The 18,132-nt window shown below is 51.6% G+C and overlaps 2 protein-coding genes across 6 annotated transcripts in view; one reads left to right on the forward strand and one right to left on the reverse strand.

Annotated features, from left to right (window-relative positions):
• Nucleotides 1-4: 4 nt before the first annotated feature.
• Nucleotides 5-6,599, forward strand: TMEM37 (transmembrane protein 37). Its single transcript, XM_084783485.1, has 2 exons — nt 5-170; nt 5,799-6,599. Exons 1-2 carry the CDS (start codon nt 150-152, stop codon nt 6,399-6,401), a joined length of 624 nt encoding a protein of 207 aa, XP_084639611.1. The 5' UTR covers nt 5-149; the 3' UTR covers nt 6,402-6,599.
• A 3,018-nt stretch (nt 6,600-9,617) lies between these two features.
• SCTR (secretin receptor) overlaps nt 9,618-18,132 on the reverse strand; it is a 52,462-nt gene continuing 43,947 nt past the window's right edge. For 2 of the 5 annotated variants that reach the window (XM_084783448.1, XM_084783446.1), the window contains 5 exons: nt 17,924-17,993; nt 16,935-17,026; nt 15,930-16,056; nt 11,275-11,316; nt 9,618-10,055 (listed from right to left, as the gene is read on the reverse strand). In XM_084783448.1, the coding sequence (XP_084639574.1) occupies nt 9,891-10,055; nt 11,275-11,316; nt 15,930-16,056; nt 16,935-17,026; nt 17,924-17,993 (496 nt within the window). In that variant the 3' untranslated portion in view covers nt 9,618-9,890. Of the gene's footprint in view, nt 10,062-11,274; nt 11,317-15,929; nt 16,057-16,934; nt 17,027-17,923; nt 17,994-18,132 lie in introns of all 5 variants that reach the window. The other 3 variants (XM_084783447.1, XM_084783445.1, XM_084783449.1) reach the window with 2 other exon arrangements.

An 18,132-nucleotide genomic window follows, 5' to 3' on the forward strand; every position in this document is an offset into this window, starting at 1 on the left:
GCGTAACCCGAGCAGCCTAGTGACCGCGAAGCCCCCGCCCCCCGGCTTGCGCCCCGCCCCTCGGGGCGAGAGAGGGCCAGCCCCTCGGCCAAGCTCAGCCTGAGTGCGACAGCTAGGCCAGGAGACAGCGCGGCCGCGCAGGGCGCAGCATGACGGCCATCGGTGTGCAGGTAGCCCGAGGGACCCGCGGGGCACAAAGCCGGGGTTTAGCCAGCCATGGGAGAGAACTGGGAATCCTCAGTCACTGAAGCCTTGGGTCAGGGTGACAACTCCTTAAGGTGCCCAGGTCATACTGGGAACCTCCTTGGATGGTTCCTCTGAGAGCGATCCTGGGGTACCTGCTCCCCCAATGCAGCTCGCTCTGAGCGGTCTTCTCGGCCTCTGATCGCCCCCCACCCCCAGAGCACCAGAGGCCACCAAACTTTTCTGCAGGGTCATCAGTGAATGGCCTGCCGTTTAGGCTTTTCTCAGGGGTCGTTGGGAATTTTTTTTTAAACTGGGCGTCTAGAGTTCCCAATCCTCCCCCATGGCAGACGGACAGAATTGACTTGCAAAATACCAGGCTTGGTTTATGTAAGGGAGGATGTTGCTCACGAAACCAGAACTTTCTGGGAGTCCAGCCTGCAAAGATCATCATCCTCCTCCAAAACGCGTTTGGGGAGGTATATGGAACTGAAGTGGGACTATGCTCACTGAGGTCCGGGAACGTCCAGCAGCTTCCCTTAAGATCTGGCTTCTTTTTGTGTTTGTGTTGGCTGAAAATCTCCGCATTCCTGCCCCCTTCAAAGGGCGGTCGGGAAGTGTCCGCTACCCTGTGGGCCAGCTTCCTGCTCACCCAGGCATCCCGGTGGTTGGCTGTCCTCCAGGCCGTCCACTGTCCAGTCTTATCCTGACAAGTACAGAGGTCAGTTGACTCAGCCTTCAGGTGCTCAGGCCTGATGACACTGATAATGTCAGGTAGTGTTTTACCTATTAGTGGTCATTATTGTCATCATTATCAATACTGCTTGAGACAGACAGGGTCATGCTTTGTTGTTCAGGATGCTCTCAGGCTGCTAGGGTCAATACCCTCCTTCCTCAGCCTCCGGAGTAATTGGCACTATAGGAATAGGCCACCCCTACAGCTCTACCCATTTTACAGAGATATAACTGAGGCTCAAAAGTAACCTGTCCACAGTGGGTAGGTAGCCAAGTGACAGGATGTAGACAAATTTAGGTCTCCCTACCTCTGAATCTCACTCACAGCTTGGGTGACGCCCCCCCCCCAAAAGCGGTGAACAAGCCACCCCCTAACTCTTTTAAGCAGAACTCAGCTGCCAGGGTGTGGCAGGGTCTCTCATCCCGTGACTTCTTTTTCTTTGTCCCTGGGCATATTCCAGACCATTTCCAAGGAGGAGCTTTGGGAGGAAGGCCCAAAAAGAAAGGAGGATGAGTCCAGATGTGAGGGCACCCCGTGGGAGGAGTTAGGCTAAGAAGTGCAAAAGCCATAGGCAGGAGCCCCTTTAGAGGGGAGAGGGAGGACGATGGGGGAAGAAGGGGAAGAAGAAGGGAGGAGGTGGAGCGCACGGGGGGGGGGGGGGGGAGGGGGGGAGGGGGGGGGACCAGGAGAGGAACTGGCAGGCTGTGAGGAAGAGGAAAGAGACAAAGAAAAGAAATGACAGAAGATGAGGAGGAGGGGTGGGGGCGAGAGGCAGAGGCAGTAAGAGGAGGAAGGTGGGAGAAGGAGAGAGAGGAAGGGGAAGAGGAAAGGGAAGCAAAGGAGGGAAGCAGAGAGGAGAGGGTGAGGGAGGGAGAGCACAGGCATATTTGCCCCAGGAGCTGCTGTGCGTGGAAGTCAGGAGGATGCACTATTCAGAACTGTCAGTGCAGGATGCAGGCACACCAGTCCCTGCTCTGAGGGGAACGTGGCCAATGACTTCATCCCCATAGCAACCTTAGGAGTTAGGTACTATTATCGCCCTTCAGTGGAGAGCTAAAAAGCAAGACCTGTTAGCACAGGCCTTTATTCTAGCTCCTTGAGAGGCTGGGGCAAGAAGATCCCAGTCAATGCCGGCCTGGTGGCCTGACCCCAGGCCTAGGCAGAGTCCTCATTGAAGAGTAGTGGATACAGGAATGTGAGGAACGAGTGGGTCCAGTATGCATTCTTGGGGTATTGTTGGTCTTGGGGAGTGGCATTGGGGTTGGCCTCAGGAGCCCAGTGGAGTTGAGGCAGCAGGTGGGAACCTTTCAGGGTCCCAGGTTGAAAGAGGGCATGAGCCATGTTAGGGAAGGAAGTCAAGGCCCTAAGGCACAGAGATGAAGCTGACTGGTAGGGCCAGGGCTGGCTGCTCACTTCCTTGTTGCCAGCCTGTCCACTGAGCTCCTGGCACTCAGATGTGCAACACTTGCGCGCGCGTGCGCGCGCACACACACACACACGCACACGCACATGCACACACACATGCACGCGCGCACACACACACACACGCACACGCACATGCACACACACATGCACGCGCGCGCACACACACACACACGCACATGCACGCACACATGCACACACATGCACACACATGCACACACACGCGCACACATGCACACACACACACACACACACGCACGCACGCACACGCACGCACATGCACACACACATGTGCTTGCGCGCTCCAGGAGAGGCCGCCAGCCCTTGAGTCACTGGAAGTTGGTGGAGGTGCCAGCAGTACAGAGTGAGGTACACAGTGGCTCAAGAGGAACACTGAATCCCACATGATTGATCGTTGCTGGTGACAGTAACCACTCTCAAGAATCGAGAGCCACCTGTGGGCCACACGTTTTTATATGGGGGTGCTAGAGAGATGGGACACCCTTGAAGTGCCCTTTCTCCTCAGGCTCTGTATACCTTGGTTTTTGAGATAGGGCCTCTCACTGGCCTAGAATCCACCTGAGCTGACAGACCAGAGATTCCTAGTGACCTGCCCTTAATAATAAGATTATTGGCACCAGTACATCAGATTGATTATTATTATTATTTTTTTAATACGAGTTTTAGGGCTGGAACTCAGGTCTTTGTGCTTGCAAGGCAGGCATTTTACTGACCACCCTCTTGATTTTGGGGTCTCTCCCTGGTCTGGAATTCACCAAGTAGGCAAGACTAGCTGGCCAGTGTGCTCCCTCCTTCCCCCCATGTCTCCTCTTTCCCAAGGGCTGCAATTATAAAAGTGCACCAACATTCCCAGTTCTTCTCCTCCCCCCCCCGCCCCTCCCACGTGGGTTCTGGGTATTGAACTCAGGTCCTCGTCCTTGCAAGCACGTTCCAGAACGAGCTATCTTCCATCCTACACATCTTTGTCAACCTGAGCCCTTTAATCCTTGTAGTTTTACATGTGGTCAGTGAGTTTAAATGAAGCCTGCTTCAAGTCAAGGGAAGGAAAGGTGACACCAGATCTCTCTGTCACCTCTGTCTGATCCCTGTGTGCCCTCATAGAGCCTGGAGATTAAAGTCCAGTCTGGGCCTGGGACGGGCGGGGCTGAGGAAGGGACTGGATGTGCCTGTTCTCCAGACAGCGTGAGGCCCAGGGTCAAAAGGTGTCTGAGCTGGCCTGTGTGTCTTGTGACTTGTTCTCTGCACCCACGGCCGTCCTATCCTGGAACCGTATTAGTCTCTAGGGATTCCATAACCTTGCCAGGGGCTTTCCTGCAGGGCTTGCCAGCCTCACTAAGCAGATGAGAAAACAAGTGCACAGACTGGGGATGTGGCTCTCACATGGGGAAATGCTTGCTTAGCGTGTGCGAAGCCCTGGGTTTAAACCCTAGCACCAAATAGAGACATGTGGCTGTGCTCCCCTGTCATCCCCGGAAGGAGGAGGGTTAAAAGTTCAGCATCATCCTTGGCTATATAGTGAATCAAGGTCAAATTCGGATGTGTAAAACTGCAGTTCAAAATAGAGAAAGAAAGGGAGGGCAGGTGTTGGGGGAAGAGGAGAGAGCAAGAGACAGACAGAGAGAGGAGGGGGGGGGAGGAGAGAGATCAAAATTTGCTGCCAGGGTGTCTCCATCCATTTTATTGTTTGAGACAGTGTCTCCCTGGATCTGAAGCTCTCTGATTAATCTAGACTGGCTGGTCTTTGAGCTCTAGAGATCCACCCATCTATGCCCCTTAACTCCACCCAGCCCTAGAGTTACAAACACACATCACTACCACACCCAACTTTTTATGTGGGTGCTGGAGACTTGAACTCAGGTCCCCATGCTTGCACAGCAGGCCTTTGCGGACTCACTCATCTCTCCAGGCCTAGCCGACAGCCGCATAAGAGTTCTCCCTACAGTCTCCCAGGAGCCAGGCTCAGTGTGGCATCTGCCTTGGGGAGGTGTGGCCCACACTTGCCTCTGGAAATCTTTATTCACAGCTGGCATCCGGTGCTCCCCACGGTCCCCCTTTCCTCACTCCCTTCGTTTCCCAGCATCTACCATTCTCTGTGAGTTATCGGCTTTTCTTGCCTCACACCTGGTGGTGTGACCCACTTCTGTCCCTCCTATAAAGTGAGTCATTGGACTTAGGACTGAGCAGGAGGCTTACTCTATAAGGAGTTTCAGGTGGAAGGCTCAAGTGGCGAACTTGACCGGTTCCCTCATGCTCTTCCTCAAGTACCTGCCAAGCGCACGGGCTTAACACCTACAGGTCCTGGGGAAAAGGCAGTGCCTTGACACGTGGCCTTGCCCTCCTAGGGGGACACAGTGTCCATGCACGGCAGTCAGTAACACATTACTCCACATACAGTCTGAATGGAGCAGAGAGCATAACCAGGCCCCTGAGGGAGAACAGCAGTAGAGGGCCCACTGGGCCAGCTGGGTGCGGAAAGCCTCTCTGAGGAGAATGAGAACAGCTAAGGTGGTGTCACTGTTGGGGCTGAGAGAGCTACCCAGGAGGGCTGAAAGAGGGGTTTCCCTGGTGTGGAACTATGTCAATCAATCAGTGTGAGTGTGTGAGTGTGTGTGTGTGTGTGTGTGTGTGTGTGTGTGTGTGTGTGTGTGTGTGTGTGTAGAAACCAGAGGCCAACCTTAACTGTTGTTATTTAGGCTCTCTCCCTCCCTCCCTCTCTCTCTCTCTCTCTCTCTCTCTCTCTCTGTCTCTCTGTGTGTCTCTGTCTCTGTCTCCCCCTCTCCCTTCCCCCTCTCCCTCCCCCTCTCTCCCTCTCCTCCCTCCCTTCCCCTCCCTCTCCCTCTCTCTCTCTCTCTCTCTTTCTCTCTCCCCCTCTCCCTCTCTCTCTCTCTCTCTCTCTTTCTCTCTCCCCCTCTCCTCCCTCCCTTCCCCTCCCTCTCCCTCTCTCTCTCTCTCCCCTTTCCTCCTCTCCCCCTCCTCTTCCCCCGAAAGTCTCCCACTGGTCTGGAGCTCACCAAGTAGGCTAGGCTGGATGGCCAGTGAGCCCGCAGGGACCTGTCTATCTCTGCCTCCTCAGTGCTGGGATTACATGCCCTCAACACCATGCCTGTTTTTTTAAAATGTGTGCTTTACCAATGAGACTAGCTCTGCAGCTCCCATGTGGGCTTTTCAGTCAGGACAAAGATCCTGAGAGGAAGAACAGGGAGGGGTTAGTTTGGAATTAGTAAACACCTGGCCAGGCTCCAGTAGAAGAGAGGCGGGCAGAGAGAAAAAGGAAAGCCCCCCCCCTCCGGTAACAGTGGGTGTAATGGGAAACTGAGGATGATCAGTTTAATGTTTTCCTTGTTATGGGGCTGGACAAAGTGGGAAATGCATGCTGGGAGTTTTCCCTGGTGTCAGGGACCCTTGCCAACTCATTGCTTCCCATGGTGTCTTCCAGGCCCAGAAGCTATTGGGCCCTAAGAGGCCCCACTGGCCTTTCTTTGAGACCTTCATCCGGACCCTCATCATCGTGTGTGCTGCCCTGGCTGTGGTCCTCTCTTCCGTCTCCATCTGCGATGGCCACTGGCTCCTGATGGAGGACCGTCTCTTTGGGCTGTGGTCCTTCTGCACCATGAGTAACCACAGTGGACCACAGTGTCTGAGAGACCTGAGCCAGGCCCATGTGCCCGGGATGGCCGTGGGCATGGGCCTAGCACGCACCGTGGCCGCCATGGCTGTTGTGGCCGCCATCTTTGGCTTGGAGTTGCTCATTGTGTCCCAGGTGTGTGAGGATGTCCGCTCCCGGCGTAAGTGGGCCATCGGTTCCTACCTCCTCCTGGTCGCCTTCCTCCTCTCCTCTGGGTGTCTCCTCATCTTTGTGATCCTTCTCAAGAGTCAGATCACCCTCATGGGCTTCACCCTGATGTTTTGGTGTGAGTTCACCGCCTCTTTCCTCTTCTTCCTCAACGCCACCAGCGGCCTTCACGTCAACAGCCTGACTCAGCCCGGGGACCTTCCAGGGGGGACTCTGGCTTCTGTAAGATGGAACTCTCTGACATAGGACCTGTGGCTGCAATTGAGTGGCATAGCCAATGACCTTGAAGCTGCCTCTTAGGCACTTAGCTCTAGAAATGGCCCTGGGGAGTCTCTTCAGCCAGAGGCCAGCACTGTGGCTCAGTACCATAGCACAGCAAGCCGGATAGGTTAGCCAAGCTATTATGATGTCAATTCTAAAATAAGAAGAATATCCTAAAATGTCTTCCTTGGGTGTTTTCTTGCCTGACTGGAATAGAGTTTGAAAGAATCCAGTGGTCAGTCCCAGGCTGGCTGCCCAGCTAAGTGGGGTCATGGGTTGGGTTGCACTGGGATGTGGGCTGGAGGGGTCCTGGGACACTTCTTTAAATTTTTCCTGTGTATGTGTGTGTACATGTCTTCACATGTGTATCGGTTCATGTATGTGTGGTACATATGGAGGTCTGAGGTTGATGGCTGGACTCATCCTCCAGTGCTCTCTTATCCATTAAGGCAGGGTCTCTCAATCAAACCCAGATCATTAAGGCAGGGTCTCTCAATCAAACCCAGAGCTTACCTGAAAGGCTAGTCTTATGAGCTAGCTCCCTCTGCAATGCCCTATCTCTGCCTCCTAGGGCTGGAATTACAGGTGAGTCACCACACCTACCCTGCATTTATTTGAGTTCTAGGGATCCAAACCCTGGTCATCTGGCTTTGCACAGCAAATGTTTTAACTGCTGAGCCATCTTCCAGCCCAGTGCCTGGGACTCCTGAGGTTTCTAAGAACAGCTCAGTTCTCCCCTCAAGGGACCAGTCAGTGCCTAGGACCTTCTCTTGTTAACTCAAGGGGACTTTGCGTACATTTCCCTGGCTTTAGCAGGATGCCCCCAGAAAGCCTTGTAAACAGTAGCTTTTCAATCTGTTGACTTAAAGTCCTGCCCTGTCCCTTTCGTGGGCCCACAGCTCTGGAACACCTCAGTATCTAGAAGCTGTCTGTCCTCTCTCTGGCCTTAGATTGAAGTCTAACATGGTCTTCTCTGAGGCCAGATTAGACTCAGGGCTGTTTGTGAGACTGCCACTTGTAGGGGTCAGGTGGCCTCAGGGTCCGTTTCTGATCCTGAACACATTTCAAAGAGCGCATGCTTGCACTGCTGAACTCCACAGCGGGTGAGGGGACAAACAGATGTTGAGTAATAATTAACAGCTTGCAGGGGATAGTTAGAGGTGAAAGGGTCAAGAACCAGTGGAGATTTCCATACTCACTGGAAGCTGTGTTTTCTCTCTCTCTCTCCCCCCCCTCTGTGTATGTGTGTGTGCTTGTATGCATGTGTATGTAGGTACATTGTGTGCAAGTACATGTGTGAGCAGGTGCATGTGTGTTCAGATTCATGTGTGTGTGTGTGTGTACATGTGTGAACAGGTGTATGTGTGCACAGATGCATGCATGTGCAGGTACATGTGTGAGCAGGTGCATACGTGTGCAGGTGCATGCGTGCGCACCAGTGTATGGAGACCAGAAGCCAACCTTGGCTGTGTTGTTTCTCAAATACGTTCCACTTTGTGTGTGTGTGTGTGTGTGTGTGTGTGTGTGTGTGTGTGTGTGCAGATGTGGCCCTGCGCAAATGATGGGTCACAGGTGGAGTTTAGATGTCAACACTCTCTATTGGTCTTCACCTTCCATCTTGTTTGAGACAGGGGCTTCTCATTTTCAGCTGCACATGCTAGGCTAGCCAGCCTGCGAGCATCCAAAGATTTCCTGTCTCTCGTTTCCCTGGGATAGCAGATGTGATCACAACTGCATCCAGCGTTATGTGGGTGCTGGGAATCCCCCCACTCAGGTGGTCAGGTTAGCAAAGCAAATGCTTTACCCACTGAAGCATCTGCCTGGCCCCAGTTTGTTTTTCAAGACGGTCTGTCTCTGGCCTAGAATCTTCCATGTGGCCAGTGAGCTCCAGAGACCTCCAGATCCCCATTTCACCATAGCTGGGGTTACACGCACACACCACCACACCCAGGGATTTTTCACATTAGTTTTGCAGACTAGGGTCCTGTGCTTGCAAGGAATTGATCAACCAGCTGAGCTAGCTCCTCAGGCCCAAGATCTGAATTTTTGCAAGTTCTGTTGTCCCATTTCTGGGATTTTTTGACCACCTAGAAACAGATGAAATGTTTTCTTTTATATTCTATAAGATCCCTTTCTCCCTAGCCACTGAATAGATTTTTGAACTTTGTCCTGATGTTGTCATAAGGGTCTCTTCCTGTGCTACGGCTATATACCTGTGATAGTTTTGTTTTTTTGTTTTTGTTTTTTCTGGTGCTGGAGATCAAACGCACCTGAGGAGTTTGTGTGGGCTGTCTGGTTTTACCAAAATCAGGGTTCACCCACCATTTGGTCTGGGTCTCAGATAGGGAAGAGGTCCTGCAGCAGCCTGCAGGATGCAAACAGGAGGCCCCAGGCCCCATTTCTGCTTGAGTTCCCTGTTAGCTCTTACCTTGGGAGAAGATTCAAACATTTGTCTTCTTTCATCCCCTTAATGGAGTCAAAGAGTGCAAACTCTCAGGCACAGAGGGGACAGAGTTATGGAAGCTTAAAGTGCATGGAGATGGCCCTGTGTCCTTCCCTGCTGGAGAGCTGGGACGTCACCACCTGCCTTGACGCCCAGATATCTAAGGTATGAGGCTGTGAACTAGGCCTCGTCCCACAGAGATGCCACTCTGGCAGAGTGCTTGCCTGCTGTGCATGACTGAGTCTGATTCCCAGGACCACCTGAACGAAGTGTGGCAGTGCACACCTGTAATCTTAGCACTTGGAAAGTGAAGGCAGGAGGAACACAAGTTCGAGGCCATCTTCAGCTACCTAGAAAAGAGCAGACCGCCCTGGGCTACAGGAGACACTGTCGAGTAGCTTGGCCAAGCCTTGGGCCTTCGAGGAGCTGTTTCCCACCCATAAAGACAGAGCCCGGCTTACCTGCAGATGTGCCTGCCCTCCACAGTGCCCCCTTACTATATCAGGGATACTGAAAGGTGGCAGGGGTTCAGATGTCCTGTGACTTCATCAGCTTAATTTAGCTGTTGTCCTGAAGGCTTGGTGAGAGCTATAGGACAGTTGGGACGAAGTGGGGCACAGACGAGATCTGTGAGGCCCAGGGTCTTAATTCCTCATATATTCTGAGCTTCTAAGCATGTCCTTAAAAGTGAGCTGAGATTTGGAGGCAGGGAGGAGTTGAGAAGGGATCTAGATCATACCCACTCCCCAGGCGACAAAGGAGTGGCACACAAAGGTTTTTCCGGATGTCATTTTATTCTCCTGTCCCTTCTGGAGCCGCTAAACTGCTCTTCTTTGAAGAACCAGAATGACCAGATCTCAGGCCTGTTTCCAGCTCAGGGATGACCCAGTCTCCTCTTGCTTAGCTCTGAGAAAACTCAGACGTGGGGGGGTGGGACTGTTTAGCCACTCGGCACAAAATGGCCACTAGGTAGATGATCGTCCTACGGGATATCCAATCCTTTATCCACTGTCGGCGGCCTTGCTGCAGCCTCAGAGGACACTGGCCCTGGGTGTGCTCCGGCTCTGCTCTGAGGTGCTGGCCTTGGTGCTGTGGCTGGGGCCACTGGTGGCGTTGCTGAAAGAGTTGCTGAGGGCCACGGGGCGCAGCGGGAACTCTTGGAGGTGCCACTGGCGCCATTTTTTCTGAATTTCCAGCTGTACCTGCCCAAGACAGGCCATCAGCTGCCACAATTGCTTGGAAGGGAAGGCCAGGCCTGTGCCCGGAAAGCCTCCTATCCTCCTGCTGGGTCCCCTTGCCTAAGGGCCTCTGAATGAGCATTTCCTACCCCCATCCCCCCCCCCCAGTCTAGAAGGTACTAAAGACCCCTCTACCCTGAGCACTTGTAGCTGCCATCTTTAATTATGTAAATTAATTTTTACTTTTTTCTGAAAGAAAGGAGGGAGAGGAGAGAGAGAGAGACGGGGGGGGGGGGGGAGGGAAGAGAGAGAGAGAGAAGGAGAGAGAGAGGTGGGGGAGAAAGAGGGAGGAGACAGAACACATGTGTGCCGTGGCATTCTTGTGAAGGGCAGAGCGTCCCTTCTACCACCTCTGTTCTGAGGATTGAAGGCAGCTTGTCAGACTTGACAGGCACCACTTTGACCTGTTAAGTCATCCTGCCTGACCTGGACCTGCCATCCCTCCGAAAAGGCATGAGATCTGCTCCACAAATTGCAGAACCAAATGTCCAAACCTGGACACGCTTCTTCCCATTAAAAACCTCCCACCCCAGCTAAGAAGCCATCCGGGGCTGAGGATTTTTCTCTGCAGACATTTCCTTTGTGGTCCCCGGTCCAAACACTCGAACCAACCTCTGAATTCAGGTTTGATGTTTGATTTTTTGGGGAAAGGTCAGAGGTCACTCCCATTCAAGCCTGTGAACTAGACGGGCTGGCCAGTAGCCACAGAGACACTTGGCTTGTGTGCACCGACTTACTTAGCCGTGGCCAATGACTCGGGCTTCGTATCCTGAAACCCATGTCTTGGTGCGCAGCTGGGACAGTGCTGAGTGACCCGCGTCACCCATGGGAAGCCTCAGCTCCAGGTAGGAAGTGACCCAGGTCCCCCACAGAGCAAGCAGCAGAGCTGCCAGGAGCTTGGGTTCTGGGGCGGGGTTGGCGGATTGGGGGGCTACTCTGGGTTTGCTGAACTTGCCCATGGATAAGAAACAGCCAGAGAGCTTGGGTAAGGATCACTTCACCGGCCCCAACCCAGACCCATCGATACCTGCTGGCTCTAACTTGGGGACATTGCCTGGGATGTGATTTAACATAACCCTCCAGGTGACTCTGCCAAGCAAAGCCAGAGCCTCCCAAGCACCCTGCCCATCCCTCTCCTGCTGCTTTCTGCAAGCCACGTCTCCCCCAAGACACTCACCTCACCATTGAGGAAGCAGTAAAGGATGGCAACCACCAGCCCCTGCCAGAAGGAAGCCTGTTAGGTCTTGTTAGCTTATCCACCCCACCTGCCCTGCTGGAGTCACACACAGACACACACAGACACACACACACATAGCTCATAAGTCCCACCTGCCCTGCTGGAGTCACACACACACACACACACACACACCTCATATGTTCCACCTGCCCTGCTGTGTGTGTGTGTGTGTGTGTGTGTGTGTGTGTGTGTGTGTGTGCGCGCGCGCGCAGTAAGCCTTGGGAAATTCCCTACTTTGGGGTCCACAGTACTCCAATGTGCCTGCCTTGTTGAACACAAACCAGGAATCATTTTCTGCTTTTGACCCCGAGGGCTGGCACCCTTGTATCAGTGGCGATAAGGGAAGAACTTGACTTTGGCCCTGACTAAAGGGACAAATTGGATCCCCTGAAAGGTAAGAAGGCCAGCTAGGATTAGCAGAGACCCCTACCTATGCCCCACCCCCGTCCCACTGTGAGGAGATCCTGGGCTCACAAGAAAGAGGACCATCCTCCTGAGGAACAAATGTGTGGTAAGAGCAAAAAGTTACGTGGAAAATGCAGGCCTGTTAGCCATCAGCTGCAGCTCTGTGGTCCAGGCTTCGTGGCTCCTGACTCGGAGGGGTCCAGTCTATCTGGACCTTCTGTGATGCCTGCAGAGCCATGAGTAGCATGTGATGGTTGATGCTGTCAACTTGACAGAGGCTAGAAGCACCTAGGAGGAAAGTCTCTGAGTATGACTCTGAGGGGTTTTTTAGATTGAGGTGGGAGGACCCGCCCCGGATGCGGATGCGGATGCGGGTGCAGATGCGGGCGGCACTGTTCCATCCAATGGAGAGTGTGTGAACTGCGCACCAGCATTCATCTCCCTTACATCCTGATGGACATACAGGTATAATGCCACCAGCTGCCTCAGGTCCTGCTGCCAAGAGGTCCCCCTCATCATGAACTGTACCCTAGAACTCTGAGGTAAGATAACCACCCCCTTATTCCTTCTATTGCTCTTATTGGGGTATTTTATCACAGCAACAGGAAAGTAACTGATCCAAGGAGAACTTGCCCCCCTCTTCCCTTAGAGCCCTCCTCACCATCCTGCTTTCCCCACAGGCCTGACCTCCATCTCCCCTGATAAACTCTCTCCTCCAGAGACTTTCATAGACAGCTTAAAACTTTGGCTGGCCTGGCCCCTCTTTCCTAGTTCCACGAGGGACTGCCTTTAGCTACTTATGGCACTGAAGGACCCCAAAGGTCAGTGAACGTACCCCTCTGTAGTGGGCTTAATATGTACAAGTGCTTAGGAACATTGGCTCTGTGTGTGTGTGTGTGTGTGTGTGTGTGTGTACACATGTGTGTGTAAGTGTGTGCATGTGCTTTTTGATGAAGGCCTACAGTCAACCAATCAGCATCAGTCATCCTCCTCCTTTGGGTCTCCACATGCTTTTGTGAGACAGGATTTCTCATTGAACTTAGGGCTCTCTGAATGGGCTAGACAGGCTGGCTAGTGAGCTCCAGGGACCCCTGTCTCTGTCTCCTCAGTACTTGGGTTACTGGCACCCCCACTCCAGTTGTTTACCTGGGTGCCAGGGATCCTAACTCAGGTCCTCGTGCTTGTGCAGTGAGCACTGTACCCACTGAGCCATCTCCTCAGGCTGTTTTTGAAGGAGACATGCTCTTCCCTGGCCTCAGACATGCTAAGGACATGCTCTACCACTGAGATACAAAGCCAGGACAATACTGGTGAGTTTTTGCTGTTGTTGTAGGTGTATATGCCTTTTCTTGAAGATGTATTTTTATTTATGTGCAGTTATGTGTATTTGTGTGTATGTGTGTATGTTACAAGTGTTCAGGTGCCTGTGGAGCCCAGAAGAGAACATCAGATTCCTGGGACTGTTGTGAGCACCTGATAGGGTGCTGAGAATCAAACTCAGGTCCTTTATAAAAGCAGCAAGAACTCTCAACCACTAAGCCATCTCTCCATATATTTTTTTAGATACAGGATCTTGCTACATTGTCTAGGATGGTTGGCAGACGCAGGTTCATTCTGCTAACATCTTCACTTTGGTATGTGGAAGAAACTTTGCTATATTTATATATAAATACACATACATATATGTGGATACATATATATTTCATTTGTCTGTCTATATATACAAGAACACACACTTTTGGGGGCACAGAATCTCATTAAACACCTCACAAGCCCCTGGCTGGCTTGGAACTTGCAGTGTAGCCCAGGCTAGCCAAGAACATGGAGCTGACTTCCTGCCTCTGCCTCCCAAGAGCTGGGGATTGCATGTGTGGTCCAGCAAGCCCAGCTATTTATATGTTCTTAATGATCTTTTCATCCATGGAAGTTAGGAAACCGTTCTTGATTTTTGTTTTGTTTTGTTTTGTTTTAAATTCTTGTCTTTCCAGTTTGGGGGACAGGAAATCCCTATCTACATAGAAAGGCAGCTCTGGGCCCCCCAAACTCTCTGAGTGCCCACTACCTACTTTGGTGGTTAAGCCGAGTCCTTCCAATGTCCTGTACTGGAAATAGCTAGATGGATCATAGCGAACCCATTGTTACATATGCGACAGGACCAGGTGCTAGCAGGGGCTCTGGTCAGGCAAGCTTCTCAGAGGAGGGGACAAGGTACAGCCTGGGGCTGGGTTTCAAATAGGAGACAGATCAAGGTCTGACTCGCTGTGTCCCCAGTGAAGCATCCTTCCTCAGAACGCGGAGCAATGGCAGTAGCCCAGCTCGGTCTACCCAGAGCAGAACCCGAGGGATGGAGGGAGAGTGGAGCCTCGGGTAGAGTCTCGCTCCCTGTGGGAATACTAGCAAGGAACACATAGTGGGGAAAGTGTCCCCAAGCTCTATAGCATGATCAGAAGGCTTCTTTGGGCAATGAACTTTCATTGGTGTATTGGGATGTGTGTGTGTGTGTGTGTGTGTGTGTGTGTGTGTGTGTGTGTCCATGTATGTGTGGGAAAACATGCATGCACAGGTTGTACTGGGCATGGAACCCAGGGTCTCAAGCATTCAGGGCCAATGCTCTACCGGGGCATGCTCTACCACATGCCAGATCTACTGGGTCTCATTTAATGGATACTGTGAGTTCTTGAAATAAGCTGTTCTTGCTTTGGCTTCTAGAAAGCTCCAAACCCAGACTGACCTCAAACTTGCTATGTAGTGGAGGATGACCTTGACTCCCTCCTCCTCCTCCCAAGCGCTTGGATTACACTACATCGGTTTGTATTCTTTTTCCCCTCACTGATAAGTCATCTACATATTTTTTCTCCATCTGTTGTTTCTGAAAGTGACTTCATGTTATTTTTGGAAGGAATTGGCTACAAGCAAATAAAGTAACAATGTGAGGCTTGAGATGCCAGCTAAGATTTCTTCTTACCCATCTTGCTGTTGTTGCCTTAACTTCACAGCCTTTTGGTGACTCAGAGATAGTTAACCCTCCCCACCTCCTGTCAAATGATTCTGGTTAAAAACCCAATAGCCAGGGCATGAGAAGATGGCTCAGTAGGTAGTGCTCTCTTTGCAAGCACCGGGCCCTGAGTTCCAACCCAGAACCCATCTGAAAATTTCAGGGTGTGGTAGCACAGTGTGGAGACAGAGACTGGCATGTCCCTGGGGCCGGCCGGCCAGCTAGCTAGCATGGTCTAGTTCTGGTAAGTTCTAGGCTACAGAGAGATCCTGTCTAAAATAACAAAAAACAAAACAAAATGAAAACAAGGTGGCTAGCACCTGAGGAATATTGTCCCTTGGCACACTCATTGCCCTCTCTCTCTCTCTCTCTCTCTCTCTCTCTCTCTCTCTCTCTCTCTCTCTCTTTCTCTGCAGGATAATTTTGCCACCCACTCCCATTTCCTGCTCCTTAGGGGTAACTAGAGTCCAGCCTGAACGCTTTTAACTGACTTTAAACAACATGCTGATGCTGCGAATTTCCAGTTTCTCAGCTGTAGGCATTTCCTCTGGACTCCCCAGGAAGCAAAGGAGGGTTCATCTGCCAGCCTGTGGCTTTAGGCAGTGTGTGCTTCGTGATGGTTGTGAATGTGCTGCCTGCTATGCTTGTGTAACGCCTTGCACTGTCATGCTGGGGTGATTTTGCTTTTCTTTCTCCCAGGAATCAGCCTCCCCCATTTCCAATATGTTTTTACTATTGGAGACTCAAGGTCATTTGGCATCTTAAGGCCCTCCCCGTGACCCTTGGGTCACCACTGTATGTATGAGACTGACTTTCAGGCTTGCTTGCTGTCTCTCCAGCCTCATTTCTGTCTAAGAAAATTGAAAGCCCTGTGTGTGTGTGTGTGTGTGTGTGTGTGTGTGTGTGTGTGTGTGTGTGCGCGCGCGCAGATTAGTGCATGTACATAGATGTGACATTTTGACATCTTGTTGGCTAGCCTGATAGTGAGCTTCAGAGATCCCTTTATCTCTGCCTGACACCCCATCATCACCTTATCGTCACTGGGATAATGGGCGTGCAGCACCACATACAGGCTTTCTGTGGGACCTGGGGATTGAACTCAGGTCCCCACGCTCACAACGCCACTACTTTACCCACCGAGCCATTACTCTAGTCCAGAGGAGTCCCCTTTTAAGTCACAGTCCCCAAAACTTACCTGGAAGGAGCCCAGGGCTAATTCAAAAAACAGCTGGACCTCCATGGCGTCCTCTGGGGAGAAGGCGAAGACGATGTAGTGGATGCCAAAGAGGGGGATCAGCAGGAGGGTGGACTTGGCCAGGCGCCTGGGGACACAGGGATATGCTGCCACTCCTGATCCGCCTCAGGCCCCCTCCCAAAGGGCTTAACTCATCTAGGGCCTGATGGCTTTAAGTTTGGCAGCAATGTCTCCAGATATTTTTTCAATTAGAGGGGGATAGCTTGTCTCTCTGGACCTATCTATCTATGTATCTATATGTACCTATGTATCTATATCTGTCATCTATTTGTGACATACCAGCTATTTATCTATCATTTACCAATCATCTTTGTCCCTGCTTATCTATCATCTATCAATCATTTGTGTATCTATCACCTATCTGTCATCTTTGAATGATTGTATCTATATCTATCATCTAATCTCTACAATTACCTATGTGTCTATGTATCTATACAATAACCTCCCTGTCCACCCACTTATCTGTGGTCTACGGTATTTCACAGTGCTAGCCTCTGAACCCTGGCCCCCACTCACGCTAGGCGCTAGGCAAGCATTCTGTTATAGAGCAACCTCTCTAATACGTTCTCATTTATTTTGAAAAATTCCACGTGCTCATCACATGTAAGACCCACACTCACCAGACTCACGGCCAGGCCTCAGTGCTTCTGGCCGCTTTCCTGCCCACTCCATCTCAACACCTCCTCCCCACTTCCTCCCCCTCGCAGCCTTGCAATGGTCGGATCTCTGCTTGTGGGTTTCCTGTCCTGGTTTCATAGTTTTCTCTCTCCGCAGTGTCTGAGGTTTCACACTCAGGCATATTTCCACCCGTCCACCCGCCCTAGTTACACCGTAGGTATGCCTCCGGCCTGACTCTGTACTTAGCACTAGTGAGGTAAACAGCAGGCGCTCAGTAGATGCTTGCTGACTGCCCGAGCGAGCCAAGGTCTCCTGCCTTGCACTTACCTATAATGGCTTGTTTCATTTCCTCTTGTTTCCTGGGTTCTAAGTTTTCTCATCAGGATTCTTAGGATGTTTATAAAAAAGATGAAATTGATCTGCAAAACAAGACAGAGGTCAGGCTGAAGGCATCTTGCCTCCTGAGTCCTCTGTCCTGGCTCTGTTCCCTAGAGCTGGGGACAGGAAAGACACCACAACCAGCATGGCAAATCATAACTGTTCATCCCTACACCCAGAGTCCCAGGGACACACAGAAATCTAGAGACCATGACTTAGAAGCAACATCAGCTGCATCCAGGGTCTGTGGCCCATCGGCCTGCACCATTGCCAGCCACTCTTGGGCTCAGAATCCCCTGCGAATCTTGGCAGATGCAGGGTTGACTGAGCCATGGAGTCTATTTTAAAATTTTTTTATTGTATTGTCATATTTGTGTTTGTGCACACACACGTAGGTCGAAGTCTAACTCTCTTTATTCACTTTTCTCTCTCTCTCTCTCACTGTGGGTTCTGGTGATGGAACTCAAGTGGGCAGGTTTCCGTAAGCAAGTGCTTTTTCTCACAGAGCCATTGTGCCAGCCCACACTGTCCTCTCTGATACAACGTACCATGACACAGCTCAGACAAGCCTCACACTCTAAATCCTCCAACCTAAGTCTTCCGAGTGACAAAATGACTTCACCGTGCTTGGCTTTCTGTATGTTTTGTTGTTGTTGGATTTGGGTTTTGGGGAAGGCAGTATTTTGGAGGGGCTTTGTTCATTTATCCAAATCTGTGAGCTAGGTCCCAGTGAGAGATTCTGTCTCGAAAAATAAGATGAACAACTCTTGACAAGCTTTACCCACTCCTTAGGGACCAACCTCTGCCCACTTGCCAACCTCTGCAGTTTCTACCCCCCTGGCACCTGCTAGGAACTCAAGTTCCATGATCTCCAACCGTCAGGGTTAGGGTTCAGTGTTGCCCTACTTGTCCCAGCTCAGGAGAGGATGGCCACTCACCAGGATGGACAGAATCACAGGTCCTCGAATGACCCACCAGATGGAAGTGTTGGCATTGATGTCCCAGCATCTATGGAAGAGAGTATTAGACATCATCACTACCAGTGAGGGACTAGACTGACTGTCAAGTTCCCTAGTGCAGCTCTTGGAAGGAAAACTGTGTATGACCTTAGTCATCACAGTCTTGTGCTCCCACTGTTAAGATCTGT

This window comes from Acomys minous, assembly GCF_964271855.1.
Source record: "Acomys minous genome assembly, chromosome: 1".
Lineage (NCBI taxonomy): Eukaryota > Metazoa > Chordata > Mammalia > Rodentia > Muridae > Acomys > Acomys minous.

What these genes read in the sequence shown, in the direction of transcription:
- TMEM37 (XM_084783485.1), top strand. Translation starts at nt 150, where the DNA reads ATGACGGCCATCGGTGTGCAG. An exon ending in TGACGGCCATCGGTGTGCAG is followed by an intron (nt 171 to 5,798) that starts GTAGCCCGAGGG and finishes GGTGTCTTCCAG; the next exon opens with GCCCAGAAGCTATTGGGCCC.